Here is a 17,772-nt window from a genome sequence, read left to right on the forward strand (position 1 = left end):
CTCGTCCATATTGTGTCGACAATTCTTGCGGCAAGCAACGGTGAGCTCGGCAAACCCGTAGTCGCGTTGCATATTGCACGAGGATCGAAGCAAGGGCTGCAGCTACGGTCAGGGGTCGTCGTCGTCGGACAGGTTCATCATTACGTGCAGTTGGTGTCCTGGCCCCGACGCAAAACTGACGAGATCGCCACGGATCTCTGGGGGGACGTCGACCTGGCGAGCGGCGGCTTCGATCTTTTCGGCTGCGCGCTCCATCGACGGGAGCATTGAGTAGTCTGGTGAAGGGGACAGTGGTGCAAACTTGAGGTAGAGGATCTCGTAGAGCAGGTACAGCTGGAGGAAGGGGTTGAGTCGCTCGAGCAGGTCGTTCGGAAGTTTGAGGCCGATGAAGCGGTGTCGCTCGCTACAGTGTTGGAGGAAGACGCTGTACTCGTGCGCAACTCCATCCCAAGCGTCGCTAGCCTTGTGGAAGGTGTGCGTGAACCCGTAGCGGATCGTTGCGATGGTGTTGGAGCGCGCAGGTTCAGGAATCAAGCATTCGCCGGCTGGACGGTTGAGCTGATCGAGTAGGAAGTTCTGCCAGCGCAAGACAGGCGTCAGCACGGACACATGGCAACTGTGTAAAATCGGCCAGCAGGAGCAGCGGGCTGCCCTTGAACCCGTCGCGAGGAGAGAAGAGAGCTCACTCGGTCGTCTCCCTTGAACCATCCCTCAGCCCTGACGTGACGGAACCATTCAGCCTTGACCCCTCGCGCAATGTCCTCGATCTCCATGATTACCGTCGAACTTCGCAAGCTGTGAGCGACATCCTTCGAGAGCGGCGGCCAGGAGAAGGCGGTTGCAGGCGTCGAGCGGCGGCAGAAATGCTTGTGGTAGGGCCAGGTCTGTTCACGGATGGTCAGTGTACCGCCAGCATGCCACATCGATCCGCTTGAGAGGCGCACCAGCTCTTGACAGGCTCGCGAGCAAAAGGAAGGACCGCGGCAACCTGAGCAGCGCTGCGTGGCTGCGGCGCCGCATACGAAGCACTCGGTGATAGGCGAGGGTGGAGTCATGGCTCAGCAGGTCAACGATGGCAGGGAACTGACGAAGTGGTGAAGAAGAGGAGCAGGAGGGCAAGGAGGAGATGCAGGACCGTAGCTCTTCGCGAGGATAAGCTGGCTGTACAGAACGGAAGCGCGAGTTAAATCATCTCGCAAATGCAGGCGAACTAGCAAAGGCGGGACACCTCGCGAGACGAGTAGGTCCTCCTCACAGGAAGCTCAAGACTCAAGTCGTCAAAGGCCAAGCCAGCGCAGATGCGTAAAACCGACAACATGGTTGCAGCAGACTGATTTGCGCTTTGCGACGGGGTCCTGTACAAGAAGAGAGCGGAGGGAATAGGCGAGATCTGCGAGAGCAAGCTGGTGAGCGGTGAAGAGTCTCGTCGAGCAGAGAACGACTCACAATGTGCAGGCGGAGATAGAGAGACGACGGTGGTCACGCCCAGGCGGTGAACAGACGCGCCGCTTCCGCCTGGTCGAGGTCGATGGGCTGCGCGGGCGACGAGCCGTTCTCGGCGGTCGGCGACGCGGCCTGCTGCGCCTCGGCAATGCGCTTCTTGAGGAGCTTGATTTGCTGGAGACGCTTGCGCCAGTTCGACGAGTACTCGATGCGGTGGGTCATGCCGCTCGCTCCGGCAGGCCTGCCCGTCTCGAAGCCGACCGAGGCGAGGAAGATCTGAGCAAAGATGTTGCTGTGCAGGGCGAGCTGGCGGATGACGTGAGGGAGCGACGAGCCAGTGACCATCTTGAACGTGCCGAGCGGACCGACTTCGGGCATGCCGGGGCGGAGCTGCATCGAGACCTTGAAGAACTCGGTGTTGTTGCTCATGCCCGGCCCGATCCAGGGGTTGCCGGCGGGCGTGTGCGGCTGGATGACGATGTTGACAAAGTTGAAGTCGCCTGGAAGCGTGTCGAACGCAAAGTCGCCGCCCGAGTCGTTCCAGATGACCTTGATGAAGTCGTTCCCTATGTGGCGCTTCTTGAGCGTGCACTGCGGGTCCGTCTCGCGGTTCGTCGGCATGAGGGTCGCGACGTGGAAGACCATCTGCGAGATGTCGTCGTCCCAGCAGTAGGTCCACTTGCCGTCAATGTCCGTCTCCTGGTCAAGGCCGCCGATGTAGATGTTGAGGTCGCGGCTGCCCTTTGTCCGCACGAGCGTGCCGAGTCCCGAGACAAACTCGGTGTAGGCCTTTGAGCCGTGGGTGTTGGCGAGGATGTCGAGCTCGTTCGTCTGCCCTTGACCGGCGTAGAGGACGCCAACCTTGTGAAAGTCGACGATGGGGATCGTGTCGAGCATTGTCACGGCTCGCTGCGACGCAGGGTCGTTCGGGACAAGCAAAGGACGCATGCGGGCGTCGACGTGCGGGAAGGACGAAAGCTGGACGGTGAAGAAGCTTGGATCGGCGGTGAGGACGCCCGACTCGATCGTGACCTGGCGGACGTCGCGTGCTGCCGCATTCGCTGCGTCGACGACGGCATTCTCCTCGATGCGTTGCGCGAGCGGGATTTGCGAGGCGGACGTGCCTGAGAACGACGCCGACCTTGCGCGAGTTCCGACGTGCAGAGGCGGGCAGGCGTTGGGCACCATGGCGAGAGCGTCGCGAATGACCGAAGGGATGCCGTGCATGAGGCCGGCGGTCTCGCGATGGCGGAGAAGCGCGGCGATCAGATCGCTCTCCGGCGCCGACGAGGTCATGCTGATGTTCTGCAGCTCCCAGAGCATGCGAACGACGCCTGACGCCCTCCGCACCGTCACCTCGACCCAAGCCGGCGCGTGAAGCTTGCGAACCGTGATGGTCGCGTTGCCGACAAGCCACGTCTTTGGCGGCGGGACCGGAGCCTGAGTCGGCGTCGCGATGAGATTGTCGAAGCTGGACGCGCGAGGACGAGGGTCGGCGTTCGAGTAGGCGTAACGAGCGATCATGTCGAGGCAGACCTCGGTTGCCTCGTCGACCTCCGTCTTGCCCTCGTTCGCTTGGACGAGGCGGCGCGTCAGGAAGGCAACAAACTTGGGTCGCTCCGACAGTCGCAAGGCGAGGTACCAGACGGCGATGTTGTAATAGGCGAGGAGGAGCACGTATTGCGAAAAGGCGTACTCGATGCCTTCCTCGACGTCGTTCGGGTTGTCCGCGAGCCGCTCGTTGTGCGCCTGGATGTACTTGAGGGCGATGCCAAAGACAGTCTGGAAATCGGCGTCGGTAAAGTTGGCGTAGAGCGCGGGCTCCTGACCGACGCCTGCGATGAACTCGAGGATGTGGACGCCTAGGGGCGCCGTCGAGATGATCTTCTGCAGCTGGCGGACCGTTTCGGCGAGATGCTTCGTGACGGAGGGGCGCAACTCGAAAGCTGCGATCGTCAAGGCGTGGATGCAGGGCTTGGCCGTGTCGCGAGGGTTGCCGAGTCCGAGCATGAACGTGCTGACGATGTCGTCCTGCTGCTGCTTCGAGAAGAGGCTGCGGTACGCGATGAGGGCGGTCAGGCAGTGGAAGGCGACTGCGTGAATCTCGGCGCGCTTGATGCCGGCCGGGAGCGTGCGAGGGAAGATGCGATCGCCTCGGTCGCCGGCGCGGAGGCCGTCACACAACGCCTTGCGCAGGACGTGGATCTGCTGGGCGCAGCGAGGACCGCAGGCAAAGTGCTTGTTGCTGAGCTGCTCGGGCAGGTGGCACAAGATGTAGGAGACGAGCTCCCACTCTTGCTCGACCTGTAGGATATGGTTGACGGCCCGCAGGTACTCCGAGACCGGCAGGACGACAAGCCATTCCGACGGCGGCAGCGTCTCCTCGGCCTCGACGACCTTCATCTGGCCGGTACCCGGGTCTTCCTCCTCGGTCCAGTCCCTCATCCGGTTGTGATCGAACGACGAGAGAGCCTTGCCGCCGATCGCCGACGTAGCCGAGCCGAAGTCGAACGGCAGCTTCTCCGGGACAGTCCAGAGGACAGGCGTTGCGGCGATGGGCGGAGCAGCGGCAGCGCGTCGCAGCGAGTTGGTGCGACTCGGACTGCGCTCCTCGTTGAGCTGCCGCCGGAGACGACTCGCACTCCTCGATCTTCCGGCAGAGTCCGCAGGTAAGGTCATCGAAACCTGCCTGCTCGATCGGCCGCGCGCCTCGCCATGCCCGTCTTCGGATGCCGCTGGGCTCAGCGGCGCTCCTGCGTCTGGTGGCGAAGAGTCGCCGTTCGAAGAGGCGAGTCGACCGAGGAGCTTGGCCGGACCGGTGATGTCAACGTCGCTCATCCAGTTGATGCGGTGCGAGGCGTCTGCTCGCAGGCGGACGAGCCACTGGAGGATGAGGAGGCGGGTACGGAGCGGGACGACGGCGGGTTCAGGCGTGACGTCGGGAGGCGAGAGGTAGCCAGGGGCAAAGAGGTGTAGGAGGTCGCGGAAAACGACGACCGCCTTCTCCGATGCCGCCGGCGTGGAGTGCTCGAGGCAAACGTGGAAGATTGACATGAGCCCCATCACGGCGACGGAGGACAGCTCGGGAGGATCGGCCATGTCGAGGGCGGCGGGCGATGAAGAAGCGCCTCGTTGTGCCGCCGGCGAGCCCGAGTTGCCATAGCGCGAGAGCGGCGCAAAGGCGCCGACGCGACGAGTTGCAGGCGTAGTAGGCGTGGAGGTCGGTTGCCGATCGAGCGTGCGTTTCGACGACTTCGCCATCTTGATGAGGAGCAGCCGCAGCTTGTCAAACATGCCGAGCGGCCCCTCGCCCTCGCCTTCCGTCTCGTCCAGCACGTCGCGCCCAAGCTCCGTCACCAAGGCGACCATCGAGCTCGCGACCTGAACGTCCGTCTCCGCCTCGAGGCTCGTCTCGAGAAGCGGCATGATGACCGTGTCGACGAGCTGGCGACGAGGCCCTGGCAAGTAGCGGACGTGCGAGTGAATCGTTGTGACCGACTGCATGATGCGGCTGCGTACGACGGGCGTGACGCTCCGTCGCATCGACCGAGTACCACCGTTTGCGCGCGAGGGCGGGACGTAAAACGCCTTGACAAGCTCTTGCGTGAGTTCGAGCCACTCGGGATGCGACGGTAGGCAGAGGGCGCCGGATCGGCACTGGTCGAGCGTGAGGCGAGCGTAGTGGTCGGAGAGGTGCGGGGCGAGCGAGACGAGGAGGCTGAAGACGGCGTGGGCGGGACCGGTGAAGTCGTCCGAGCACCAAGCCCGCACGACTCGTCGCAAAAGCGAGGTGAACGCGACGAGGACGCCTGGTCGCTGAGTGAACTGGTCGGGCGAGCCTTGCTCGAGGTCGTCCTCCTCGTCCGAGTCTGCGGATCGGACCGTCAGCAGAGAACAGACTCCCAACACGGTCAGCGAGCGCACCGAGGTCCTGCGGCCGCAGCGGAGCTCGCTCGTGAACGGGCGAAGAGGCGGTCGTTTCGTCTGTGAGAGCAGGAGGTCAGCGGTCGAACAGCTAGGGACCGAATGGCCAACGAGCGCACCGTCATCCGACAAGATCCACTGCCGCAGATTCTGCTGCTCCCACAGCGCGATGTGCGCCTTCGCCTTATCGAGCACCTCGACCGCCATCGACCACTCTTCGTACGAGACGCCCTTGGGGATGTCCTCGAGCTCCTTGTTCGCCGGTGTCGGTCCCGCAAGGGTTGCACCAGCTGCAGCCGAGCTCTCCTTCGCCTTGGCGGCCATCCGGTCCGCCACCTCGAGCCTTTCCTCCACGAGCCTGAGGACTTCCGCATCGACCGGCCCATTCTCCCACTGCATGACGCGCTTGATGCCGTTCCAGAGGAAAGGCAACCCGAGCGAGAGCATCGACGGCCAGCGCGACTCGCCAGTTGGGCCTGTCAAGGCTGAACCGGCAGATTCGCCGATGGCGGCTTCGAGTTCGGTCGTGTGCTCTGCCATGGCTTTGCGGAGAGAGCGGAGCGCGCCGACGAGGAGGAGGACGGGAGTGCGAGGGCGGGTACCGTCGGGTGAAGGAGGCGGAGGAGCGACGAGGGTGGTGCGGAGCGACTTGGTAGCCTGATTCGCGGGCGAGCGGATCAAGTCGCGCATGAGGTCGAGCGCGAGCGAAGGGAGGTTCGACGTCTTGACAGCCGACGAAGAAGGCGAGGTGTCGATGTCGCGGAGAGACTGACCCTCCTTGATCTCGACGACGCTGACCAGTCCTTCGCAGCCGATCAAGCGCGCGACAGTCGAGACGACTTCGCGGAGGATCTCATCTCCCTCGACTATACTCGCTTCGATCGAGCCGTCGTGCCCGTCCTCTCCGCGATGCAGCATCGCCCGCTTGCGCGCCGCCTTCCCACCCGTGACTTCTCCGAACCGCACGACCGCGCCAAGAAAGTCCAGCACGCCGTCTTTTCCGCCGATATCCTGCTCTTCGCGGAGCTTGGCAACCTCGAGAGCGGCTCGAAGCGCCATGTGCGTCGAGGCGGTGTAAATGTGCGGGGCGGAGAACTTGTGTAGGGCGGTAAGGAGGGCGAGCGCGCTGGCGTGTGGAGAGGGCTTGTGGGGGACGGTGCGAATGAAGGGCGTAGAGACGTTCGGGTCGAAGAGCGGAGAAGGAGGTCGAGGGAAAGGGAGCGATTCGGTAACGAAGGTGCAGAGAAGGGCGACAAGACCGGGCACGTCGGACAAGTCCCGACCGCCGCGAGTCATCGCCGAGAGGACAGAGACGAGCGCTTCGCGATCCGCATCCGGCAGAACCCACCGCTTCCCGCCTTGCCCATCGTCCACCTGTACTCGCGCCTCATCGGCCCACCGCCTCGCTTCGTCCCAAAAGATCGCCTTCTCCGACTCGCGCATCCCGCCCGTCGACTCGAGCGATGCGTGGATGCACGCGTCCATGAGGCCGAGGACGGCGCTGCGAAGCGCGGGAGGCGATTCAGCGACGAGGTGATGCGATTGCGAGACGTAGATTTGGGCTGGCGAGGGAGTCGGAAGGGTAGGCGTGGCGCTCTTGGGCGTTCCAGCGGGTGTCGGCTGGTTCGCAAGCATTTTGGAGAGGTTCGAGGCGGCGAGTGCAGGCGGCGGAAAGGGGAAGAGGCCGACGCTACGGGTCAAGAGTCGAATGAGCGGAACGTAGGCTTCAGGTGCAGGTCGGTGAGCAGAAAGATCGGATAGTCGTGCGAGGACGCTCGAGGGAGGGAGGACTGAATCGGGCGGGGTAACGGCGTCTTCCTGCGGAGAATGCAGGACTTCCACCGTGACCGTGCGGTCTAGCGAAGGGCGGGCCGGGTCTGCTGGGCGGGCGGACGATCCCGCTGGCGGTGGAAGCGAGAGAGGCGGCAGGTCGGCGAGGGAAGTCGGGACGCCCGTGGTCGTCGCGACAGTCGGGACAGCCTTGGCGTGCGTCTGAACGATGAAGCCGCCTCGCGAAGGTCCCGCAACGCCGTACGACGTCCCCGAGCCAGGGAGGGGAGGCGACGTCCCCGTCACGTCCTGCGACTGCGCAGCGCGTTTACTGACCGCACTCTGCGCGAGCGGCAGTTCCGCCGAAGTCACGCTCCGCTTCACCGCGACTCCCGCTCCTCGACTCGACGAGCCCGTCGGCCCTCGCGCCTTCTCCTTCCCAGGCGTGCCAGACGGCGAATGGTGGTTGTCGTGGTGCGTCGGCTCGGTAACGTTCGAAGCGGCCTTGACGAGCTTCTTGAAGGCCTTGAAGAGACCTTGCTGCTGATGATGCGGTTGCGGGGGCGGCGAAGGACCGTGGTTGTGGTCGTCGATGCTGGGGTGTGTCGACGAGGTTTCGGAGGGAGCGTAGATGGATGGGCTACGCTGATTCGAGAGACTGACGCCGGAGGGGCTCATACGAGGGTGGTGGCTGCCGAGGCTGGATCTGCAAGTGGGGACCACCGACCAGCTCTGTCAACCCTCTGCAAGCGAGGTAGAACAAGCAGCGTTTGCTCGCCAACGCACCTTCTCGTCCTCGAACCTGGAGTCGCCGTCCCTCCCGCAAAGTCTCCCGCCTCGTCGCTCGTCACGGGTGCGGCCGGTCCGCCATGGCTGGCAGGGACATATACCAGACCCCTGCCGACCCTCGCTGTTTGTATCGAAGCGAAAGGGAGAGGGAGGAAATCAGCTCGTCAGTTCGAGGGAGATAAGCGAGTCCTCGACACGGCGTCTGGGGAGAGCAAGGGCAGGGCAGACGCACTGCGAGTCCACTGTTGATCCAGCGTAGGCCGTCGTCGCGCTCAAGAGCCGTGTACAGCCGTCTGCGTCGCCTACGAGTCCTCGTCTTCGCTCGCAACTGATGAGGACATCAAGCGTCAGCACGGTCTCGTAGTTGATCGTGACCAGCCCAGCAGCACTCTCACGCACCTCCCGTAGCCCGGGTAGTCTGCACCGGTCCCTGCGCGGGCGGGAAAGCGTCGCGGTGACCTGGATCGCCTCGAGTCTGCGGGCAGTCGGGGCCAAGGCGAGCGAGCGTGTTCTGTGCGGGGCCTGTCGAGCTAGGGGAACTGGCTGTGTCCGGCTGAAGAGCAGTAGAGCGTCGCGTGAGATGGTTGCGCGCTGGCGGAGCGAGGCGAGGTGAAGCGGACGGAGACAAGAACCTCTTCTCGGTCGAGGCGGACCGTCAAGTTGTCAACTTCTCGGATTCGCTGACAGGCGGGATGTTCTGCGCAGCGAACGCAGTGACAGAACACTGCTGACCAAGCGAGAAACGGGACGGAAGCGAACGAACGCGGACGAGCACTCGAGAGCGGGACCTTCTCATCCTCTCTTCCTCTTGCAGCGTGTCAAGTATCGTGGAACGATGTAGTATTAGGCAGCCCGATGATGGGAGCGACGCTAGTAGTGCGCAGGGACGAAGAACGAAGGGAAGTCTAGTGGGTGTTGCGCGGAGAGAGGGAAGAGGGAGGGTCGCCGGGGGGTTAGGGGCGGGCAATGCGACGGTATGTACAGTGTCGAAGGGTGCAGGAAGGAGGTGGTTGCAAGCAGGGCGAAGTTCCGTTTACTCGCCGAGAACGGTGCGACGCCTGTGCTGCTTCTTCCCGACGGTGATCTCGACGACAAAGAGGATGAACCAGATCGTAAAGAGCGAGAACAGCGTCCACGCGAGCGCCTCGGCGCCGACGTAGTACTTGCACTGCCCGGTGAAGCGACTCCAGATGGCGCTGCTGGTTCCGCACGATCCGGCCTCGAAGGGGGTGGCGACGGTGAAGATGATGCCGACTGTAAGCCAAAAGGCCCAGCAGGAGAAGAGGAGGAAGGCGAAGAAGTAGAGGGGCATGGCGTAGGCTCCGAGGCAGACGAGGAGCTGTTTTGCGAGGCCGAGGGTCAGTTCCTCGGTCTTCGACAACGAAGGCGAGTGAGGCAGCAACGCACGGTGTAGATGCCAGAGAAGAGCGTCAAGCCGATGTTGTGCTTGATGATCTTGCTCGGGTAGTCATTGCGGAAGATGTTGCCGTACTTTTGGAGGAAGCTGCAGGGGTTCGGCGCGGAGAGCGCGCATGTCAGCCACCGACTTCCACTTCGAAGGACAGCGTCAAATGAGCGTACTAGGACGAGATGCCAATCTCTCCTGCGGCGAGGCCGAAGCAGAGGAAGGCGAAGGTGAGGTACAGAAGCGGTCGGGCCCCATCACGAAACGCTTTGGCTGGTGGTCCATCGCCGCCACCTTTTCCTCAAAGTTGTCGTGCGAGTGTTCGTGCTCAGACATTGTAGGGACGCGGTTGGAAGATGTAGCGTGCGTGAGAACGAAGTAAGTGAGGAGGAGGAGGAAAAGAGAGCGAAGCGCAAAGCGTCGCCTGATGACGACCGACCCCGAGGCCGCTAGGCAATAATGCTCTGTGCACGCGCGGCACTCGCTTAGCTCAGCGAGGCAACACCACTTCCGCGAGGCCAAACGTCAAGGCCGACTCCGCGCAACCTCGGCGCCTCCGCACGAAGCAGAGCTGCTCGAGAGGGCAACTCTTGCCCCGTAAGCAGCGTAAGCCAGCTTACACCGACAGGCTATTGGCAGAAACCATGCACCAGCTAACTTACTCCGTCCTCGGGGTCGTCCGTCCGCCCCCAGCATCGGCTCTCCATGCGACTCCTCGCCAACCGCGCGCTTTTTCTCCTGCGCCCGCAACGTCGTTCTTCTCGCTTGCGACGACTCGGGCGTGTCAAGTGTGTCCGGGTCTACCGCTGCCAAGTCGAGGCGCCCCGAAAGGAGAGGAGTGGCGACCAGCAAGTCCTCCTAAAACCAGCTGAAAACCCGCTGAGCCTCGGCATCCAGCTACGGGCGCTCCGCGGGCGGAGAGAGGTTCGGCGCGGCATGCGATCGCATAGTGAAGCGTCGAGAAGGGTCGCTGGCGCGTTCGGAAGCAAAGCGCGGGGACGTGGGAGGGGCCAGAGGGTGCGCAGATGAGCGGGCTGCGAAGGTTGAGGAGGAGGGGACTGTCTGCAACGTCTGTGCCGCGTGCGTAGCCCTGCGAACCACTCTGACTGTTCAGCTTTGGGACTAGCGAGACCCGGCGAGTAGAGAAGCGAGCGGCTCGAGAGGTCCGAGGACAAGGCGGTCGTGCAAGACGAGGCGCGACTGGTACGACGCGAGTCCCATTGGCGACGTGGCAAGTTTAATGCGAGTTTCTGCACAATGCAAGCAAGGCTCCTCCATCTCCGAACGTCGCCCGACCGCCTGTCCCGCCCGCATCAATCGCGCCTTATCAATCCACCTCGACCTCGACCTCCTCCTCCTCCTCCTCGTACTCCTCAAATCCCTCTCCATCTACATCCCCATGCACATGCGCATGCCCGTTCGCGCCCTGACCCGCCGGCGAATTCGGCGCAGAGACGGCGGCGGAAGAGGCGAGACGGTCTGCGATGGCTGCGTGGTGGTGGATTTGTTCCTGTCCGCCAGAAAGCACTCTAAGAATCAGCTTGATGTCCTAGTGTGGAGAGTGGCTGAGGTAGGAAGTGCCAGACGGACCTTGAGAACCCTCAATCGCTCGCGGTACTCGTCCGCCCTGCGATCCAGCATCGAAACCGAGTGCAGCGCGTTCAACAAATCCGAGTCGTCTCCTCCTGCTCCTTCGCGCTGTTTCGGCGCGGGTGGCGCAGGGACAGCCGGAGGGAGAGGGGGAGGAGGAGGAGGGGCTGGGGCGACCTTTTTCTTCTTCTTCCTGTTCTTGCCCTTCTTCTTCGCCGCCTCTGCTTCTCCATCACCCACCGCCCCCACATTCGCCGCCGAAGCACCGACCACGGCCCCCCTCATCCGCCTCTGCAACCTCCTCGCCTCGCTCGCCTCCAAACTCAATCGCGCGACGCACTGCTCCAACTCGGCGATGGCGCTCATCAAGCTTGGGAGGGAGGCGGGTGAGAGAGCCGAGTCGGAGAGGATGCCGTCTGCGGGGATTTGGGAGGGTGAGAGGTGGGTTTGAGGCGGTTGAGAGGAGGAGGACGAGAGGGGGAGGGCGGAGGAGAGGGCTGTCAAGTCCGAGAGGGAGAGGGGGATCGAGGTCGTGAAGGATGTCGAGGACGAGGAAGAGGCGTTCCGCTGTTGTTGTTGCTGGACGGCGGAGAGGACGCCCAGGAAGGCTGCGTCGGCCGCTTGCGAGGGCGAGTCGATCACCTCGTAGGCGGCGTCGTCGTGCTCGGACGGCGACGACGCGTGGTCCTCCGACTCGACCCAGTCTGGCCCGTTGAAGAGGCATTCGGCGGCGAAGACGACGGCCGGGTCGTCCGAGGCTGTCGAGGCAAGTGGCTGTAAGCAAGCGCGGCAGAAGAGGCAGAACGCTGCGACGCACTCCTAGGATCCCACGGCTGCGCATCCGGATCCTCCCCGCGCTGCTGGCGCCTCGCCCGCTCCCGCTCGTACTCCGCCATGACCGTCAACCCCTGGCAGAGCAGGCGGTACTGCTCGACCAGGGCCCAGTCCTCGCTCGTCTGTGGGAAAGGTTGGACGGGACATCCTGGCGGCAATGGAAGCGAGTACAGCCAGTCGAGCGTGAGAGGGGAGGGCCGAAAGTGCTCCGTCGAGATGCTGGCGAGCGAGACGAGGGGCTGGGTGAGCGACGGCGGGCGGATCCCTGCGCCTGTGTTGTCCATCCCTGCAGTGCACTCTGTTGCTCGTATCATGTCCCACTCCCTTGTATCCCTCGAGTCGGTCGACTCTTCCCTGGCGAGTCCAAGCGGAGGAGGTGGTCGTCGCCTGACCCGCTCGGAGTGCGCCGCTCGACTTGGCCCTGGGAGAACAAGCCTGTGTGAGTCTGTCTAGCCTGTCAGCGAATGCGCCAGACGAGTGCAAGCGGGTGAGCGAGGTCGACCCTGCTCGTCACTCGCTCGTCGGGTGCGGCCGCATCGTTGAACTTGCACTTCTCACTCGCACTCGCTCTGGTACAGCTACAGTCACTCGCTTACTACTCTGCAGGTTCACAGCAACTCACCCGTCCAACTCCCACCCTCCCCCGTGCAGCCCACCATGCCCGCATCCCTCTCCAACAAGCTGTCGATCCGCGACCTCGACTTGAAGGGCAAGCGCGTCGTTATGCGGTCCGTGCACTCTCTCACACTGTCTCTACCGGACGCGAGCTGACCGAAGAGCGGGCGGGCGATGCAGCGTCGACTTTAACGTCCCGTTCGACGGACAGGGCAACATCACCAACAACCAGGTGCGCTTCGACGGTCTCCTTTGCTCTCGATTGGTTCGCTTCCGGTGCTTCCAGTCCGTACGGATGGCTCGGCGGGCTTGCAGGACAGATGAACGACGAGGGCGTGAGGACGAGATTATCGATGGATTGCGAGAGGTGGGGCCCTCGAGGTGTGCGCGCTTGCGGGCCAAATGTGAAGGAGTGGGAGAGCCATGCGAAGACGTGACAAGTCGATGCGATGATGCGAGGCGGGCGAAGCCGAAGCGAGGCGGATAACCGCGTCTGAAGCCAACTCTGGACAACGAAACGCTGACCTTTTCACTCCCTGCTCGTAGCGCATCACGGCTGCTCTCCCGACCGTCCAGTATGCCATTGACCAGGGCGCCAAGTCGATCGTGCTCATGTCGCACCTCGGCCGTCCCAACGGCTCGGTCGTGTCCAAGTACTCGCTCAAGCCCGTCGCAGCCGAACTCGAGCGCCTCCTCCCCGGCAAGACGATCACCTTCCTCCCCGAGTGCGTCGGCGCCGAGACGGAGAAGCGCGTCGCCGAGGCCAAGGACGGCGAGATCTTCCTCCTCGAGAACCTGCGTTTCCACATCGAGGAGGAGGGCTCGAGCAAGGACAAGGAGGGCAACAAGACCAAGGCCGACGCGGAGAAGGTCAAGGCGTTCCGTGCATCGCTCACCAAGCTCGGAGACGTCTTTGTCAACGACGCATTCGGCACGGCCCACCGCGCCCACTCCTCCATGGTTGGCGTCGACCTCCCCCAGAAAGCCGCCGGCTTGCTCATGACCAAGGAGCTCGAGTACTTTGCCAAGGTCCTCGAGAAGCCCGAGCGCCCCTTCCTCGCCATCCTCGGCGGCGCAAAGGTCTCGGACAAGATCCAGCTCATCGAGAACCTCCTCGACAAGGTCGACTCGCTCATCGTCTGCGGCGGCATGGCCTTCACCTTCAAGAAGACGCTCGACGGCGTCTCGATCGGCAACTCGCTCTTTGACGAGCCCGGATCGCAGAAGGTCAAGGCGCTCGTCGAGAAGGCCAAGCAGAAGGGCGTCGAGCTCGTGTTCCCCGTCGACTACATCACCGCCGACAAGTTTGACAAGGACGCCAACACCTCGACTGCGACTGACAGCGAGGGCATCCCCGATGGTTGGATGGGCCTCGACGCCGGCGAGGAGAGCAGGAAGAAGTTTGCCGAGACCATCAAGAAGGCCAAGACGGTTCTCTGGAACGGCCCTGCTGGCGTCTTCGAGTTCGACAAGTTCGCTGGCGGATCCAAGGCGACCCTCGACGCTTGCATCGCCGCCAAGGAGGCCGGCGCGACCGTCATCGTTGGTGGTGGTGCGTTTGCAGAACCTCGCTCTACTGACTGACCGGGACTGACCGATGGCGCGTGCGTGCAGGCGATACGGCGACCGTCTGCGCCAAGTACGGCGCCGAGGACAAGCTCTCGCACGTCTCGACTGGCGGCGGTGCTTCGCTCGAGCTCCTCGAGGGCAAGGTGCGTTTCGGCTGATCTTTTCGCCCATCACTGCGACTGGTGCTGCTGGAGTGGCGCCCAGTCGTCGCTCGTCATGGAAGAGGCAGAGCTGACATCCCTTCGCGCATGCAGGACCTCCCCGGTGTCTCCGCCCTTTCGGAGAAGCAGTAAATGCCCCTCCCTCTCCCTCTCCCTCTCCCTTTCGCTCTCTCGCATCCCTCGTCTCTCTCCGTACATCTGTGTAGCGCCGGCTGGCCAAACCCGACAAAAGGAAATGGAAGTCTAGAAAGGACGTTTGAAGTCGGTCGTCTTCCCGCTTCACGTGAGGGACAGCTCGAGGAAGGATACGAGATGCACTGCATGCGGTCCAACAAGGTAGTACTGACAATCCGACTCTAGGGGCGCGCGAGAGGAGAGAGAGGGTCGATCAGGCGTAGCGGAGGACGTCTTCGGCGGACGGACCGAGGGGGATATCGGTGCTTGCGAGGTTGTTCTGCCAGCTGCGTCCCATCGAGAGCGTCAGCGATGCCTGACTGGGAGGGAGAAGGCGGAGGACGTACAAGGCGCGAACCTCGTCCGGCTGGAGAGAGGGAAAAGGAGGAGCAAAGCCGAGAAAGTCAGCGTACGCTCGCTCGAAGACCGCCAGATATGGATGCACCTGAAACGCTCCCGTGATCGAGTGCAGCACGCCCCGGTTGTGGAACAGCGCGAGCGTCTTGGGCTTCCAGTCGACGACGTAGACCAACTCGGGCGCGATACCCGGCCGCTGCATCTTGTACATCAGATCTCGCACCTCCTTGAGGTCAGTCAAGTGGGCGCCGTCGGGGCAGAGAGTCGAGGGCGAGCGGGCGGTGGTAGAAGGGAGAGGGTCAATAATCTGCGCGAGGTTGGGAAGGTCAGTCTCGTTTCGAGTTCGAGGGAAGCGTATGAGGGACGCACGATCTCCTTGATGCCGCTAGGGTGCACTTGGAGATGCAGATTGCCGGTGACAGGGTTCTTCCAGCAGACGGGGAAGGTCTTGACGTGCTTCTCCTCCCAAGGCGGCAGCTCGTCGAGCGGGACCTCCAGGCCGTCCTGTACAATCAGGAAGACTCGTCAGCTCCGAGTACGTTAGAAGCAGCAGCCGCACAAGCGGAAGAATTGGGGACCGATTACGAGGAGGAAAAGGCGAAGCAACGCACGGTCTCCATCCCAAGCCCAGTCGAGCGACTCTTCGCCGTTCCGATCGCGACGTAGGGGTGCGGGAAGTACTTGACGAGGGCTCGGACGGCGAGCGACTTGTACTCGGCGGGGAGGATGTCGAACATGACTTTGCCGGAGACGACTGCGGGCGTGCGCGCGAGGGGGTCAGTTCAGCGCCTCGCCAACCTACCCAAGCTCGTTCACTGTCGGAGGAGATGGAAAAAGACGCACAGGCTGTACCACCGAGCGGGACCTCCAGCTCGTCACCCGTACCGTCGTCGTAGCGGACGATGTTGCCCTTTCCGAGCGGCATCTGCAGGCCGTAAAGCGTCGTGACCTTCGGTGGGTCGCGTTCGTACCTGCGACGTACAGCAGGATTAGCGGAGTCGCATTTGAGGGGATGACCTCGTGCAGATCGCCAAAAGAGTTCAGGAGAATGAGACGCACAAGGCTGCGTCGATGTGCCAGCGGTAGAAGCGTGTGTAGCCCTTCTCCGACTCTTCGGCCGAGAGCTGCGTCTTGTGGAACGTCTCGTGCGACGGGCTGAGCGGAACAAGGAGTTGCGGTCAGGGACAGTCTCGCTCGCTGCGCCAATTGCGACCGTTGAGCGCGCCGAGACTCACTGCTTGAGCTGCGTCGGGCTCTTCAAGCCTTGAAGGACGTGCTCATCCGTCACCAAGCCGTTCCCGATGAGCTGGACAGGCGTGCCGGGAATGGTTCGCAAGTCGGGGTGCAAGATGCTCTGCGGCGGTCATCGCGGGTCAGCTACTGTTTGGATCGCCCTCAAAAGGGGCATTGCGGCGAGCGCACCTTGTTGTCGGGACGACCCTTCGCTCCGTGCCCGTACTCGTGAGCTTGCGGGTCGAACTGGCGCGTGAGGCGGAACTGGCCGTCGGGGTTCAGGTCGACGTTCTCAAAGACGACGACGCTGTGCTTGTAGAGTAGTTCTTCAATGCTGCGAGACGCGATGGGTCAGCACGGCAGACGAGGGACAGTCGGCAGATTCTGTCGAGGCTGGCCGCCGCACAGGGACCGACGATGCGAGATCGAGTCAACTCACGTCGCAAACTCCTCGTCCGTCAAGTTGTTGATGTCCTTGATGCCTGAGACGGCGACCCCGAATTGCTCCTGGCGCAGTCGCTTGCCGACCGAAGGCGCGTAGTCGACGGGCTGGACGGTCAATCCAGCAGGCTGGGCGGGTGTGAGCGGGACAGTCATGTCGATAGAGCTTCGTATCGTGAAGACGAAGGATGAGGAAGAAGAAGAACGAGAGGCGATAGAGGCGCCGGAAGAGAAGGCCAAGTCGGCCGAACAAGCCCCGATGTGGTCCGCATCGCATCCTCCGAAGCCGACGCCCAGCTTGTCCGTGCGAGGTGTCCGCGTACGAGAGTCTCGGAAGGAGCTTGGCGGAAGCGCAGCATCGCCTTGCGACGTGCGAGGGAAGCAAGCGAGGCGAAGGCGCGCGATAGATAAGGCGGTCGGGAAGGGAATCGTCCGCCTCGTCCGATGTCGACCCGGAAACGCCAGTGTTTCAGCAGACTGTGCGCCCATCGGTTGCGGCGATTATGAGTAAAACGGCTGCCACGCCAGCCAGGCAGCGCTTGACTTCCTCTTCTTCCTCGCAGTCCTTGACGACCCAATCCTCCATACGCAGCGCCGCCAAGTTGAGCAATTCCTGCCGGTCTTTGCCTTGATAGTTTATGCCAATCGTATTGAAGATGAGGTCCTGGTGGAAGAACGGCGCGAGGCGGGTCAAGAGGTCGTTCGGCAGGGCCATTCCCTTGGATCGAAAGTGTGGGCGAAGTCGGTCAAGGATACGGGTGAGATCGCGGCTGCAGAGATCCCATGCATCGGAGTCGAGTTCGATGCGTTGCTCGAAGTGCTGGCCTTTGAGCGCGATCAGGATGAATGTTCGTGCTGGTTCAGGCGTTTCGGCGGATCCTGCCGGCTTCTGCAGGTCGTCAAGGATCCATCTCTGTACACAGCGGTCATCAGCCAGCTGTTGGAAGACGAGATCCACGGAGAGAACGACGCACTGCATCTTCTGGACCGCGATAGGTGACCCAGCCGGCCTTGACGAAGGACTTGTACCACGGCACCATCTCGAACGGCGGTTCCGGCTCTCGGCCGTGAAGCACATGTCCATCCGGGTGCAGTCGATAGATCTCGGCTTCTTCAGGCTTGAGGGGCGGGAGGGTGAAGGCAGGAAGGGAGCGTGAAGGTGGGGAGGTTCGGCAGAAGTACTTGTGTGTCGGCCAGAGCTGCGGAAGGTGCCTGTAAGCTGCTTGACTGGCGCTCAGGAGGGAAAGACGGGACTGACGACGGCCTGATGAGCGCGAGAGCAAACGAACAACCACCCACAGCCCGAGCACGCCTTAGCGGACGTGTTGTCGCACACGAAGCACCGACCCGGAGGCGCAGCCATGACCAGTAGAACAGATCGAGACCAGGTTGTGGGCGAGTCGAGGAGGCGAAGAGGAGGATCCGCCGCGAACGAGCCTCTTCCACCGACCTCGGTCCTCGTGAGGC

General features: G+C 62.9%; 7 protein-coding genes across 7 annotated transcripts; 1 reads left to right on the forward strand and 6 right to left on the reverse strand.

Annotated features, from left to right (window-relative positions):
• Positions 1-108: 108 nt before the first annotated feature.
• RHTO_00029 (uncharacterized protein) lies at positions 109-1,055 on the reverse strand (the record flags this gene model as incomplete). The annotated part of the gene is made up of 3 exons (XM_016413713.1): positions 109-576; positions 687-884; positions 1,023-1,055. 3 exons carry the CDS (start codon positions 1,053-1,055, stop codon positions 109-111), a joined length of 699 nt encoding a protein of 232 aa, XP_016276720.1.
• A 424-nt stretch (positions 1,056-1,479) lies between these two features.
• RHTO_00030 (tuberin) lies at positions 1,480-7,815 on the reverse strand (the record flags this gene model as incomplete). Its single annotated transcript, XM_016413714.1, has 3 exons — positions 1,480-5,312; positions 5,368-5,427; positions 5,487-7,815. 3 exons carry the CDS (start codon positions 7,813-7,815, stop codon positions 1,480-1,482), a joined length of 6,222 nt encoding a protein of 2,073 aa, XP_016276721.1.
• Positions 7,816-8,959: 1,144 nt separating this feature from the next.
• Positions 8,960-9,667, reverse strand: RHTO_00031 (uncharacterized protein; the record flags this gene model as incomplete). The annotated part of the gene is made up of 4 exons (XM_016413715.1): positions 8,960-9,265; positions 9,334-9,430; positions 9,508-9,529; positions 9,598-9,667. 4 exons carry the CDS (start codon positions 9,665-9,667, stop codon positions 8,960-8,962), a joined length of 495 nt encoding a protein of 164 aa, XP_016276722.1.
• A 991-nt stretch (positions 9,668-10,658) lies between these two features.
• RHTO_00032 (uncharacterized protein) lies at positions 10,659-12,039 on the reverse strand (the record flags this gene model as incomplete). The annotated part of the gene is made up of 3 exons (XM_016413716.1): positions 10,659-10,841; positions 10,922-11,679; positions 11,739-12,039. 3 exons carry the CDS (start codon positions 12,037-12,039, stop codon positions 10,659-10,661), a joined length of 1,242 nt encoding a protein of 413 aa, XP_016276723.1.
• Positions 12,040-12,412: 373 nt separating this feature from the next.
• On the forward strand, positions 12,413-14,232 carry RHTO_00033 (phosphoglycerate kinase; the record flags this gene model as incomplete). Its single annotated transcript, XM_016413717.1, has 5 exons — positions 12,413-12,483; positions 12,551-12,602; positions 12,917-13,922; positions 13,985-14,082; positions 14,194-14,232. The coding sequence occupies 5 exons, from the start codon at positions 12,413-12,415 to the stop codon at positions 14,230-14,232; spliced, it is 1,266 nt and encodes a 421-aa protein (XP_016276724.1).
• Positions 14,233-14,488: 256 nt separating this feature from the next.
• RHTO_00034 (alpha-ketoglutarate dependent xanthine dioxygenase) lies at positions 14,489-16,461 on the reverse strand (the record flags this gene model as incomplete). The annotated part of the gene is made up of 10 exons (XM_016413718.1): positions 14,489-14,561; positions 14,622-14,641; positions 14,720-14,938; positions 15,001-15,135; positions 15,243-15,385; positions 15,475-15,602; positions 15,691-15,786; positions 15,867-15,985; positions 16,054-16,198; positions 16,304-16,461. 10 exons carry the CDS (start codon positions 16,459-16,461, stop codon positions 14,489-14,491), a joined length of 1,236 nt encoding a protein of 411 aa, XP_016276725.1.
• A 313-nt stretch (positions 16,462-16,774) lies between these two features.
• On the reverse strand, positions 16,775-17,668 carry RHTO_00035 (zinc finger, MYND-type domain containing protein; the record flags this gene model as incomplete). The annotated part of the gene is made up of 3 exons (XM_016413719.1): positions 16,775-17,218; positions 17,280-17,504; positions 17,564-17,668. 3 exons carry the CDS (start codon positions 17,666-17,668, stop codon positions 16,775-16,777), a joined length of 774 nt encoding a protein of 257 aa, XP_016276726.1.
• Between the last annotated feature and the right edge of the window lie 104 nt (positions 17,669-17,772).

Source organism: Rhodotorula toruloides, assembly GCF_000320785.1.
Source record: "Rhodotorula toruloides NP11 unplaced genomic scaffold Scaffold1, whole genome shotgun sequence".
Classification (NCBI taxonomy): Eukaryota; Fungi; Basidiomycota; class Microbotryomycetes; order Sporidiobolales; family Sporidiobolaceae; genus Rhodotorula; species Rhodotorula toruloides.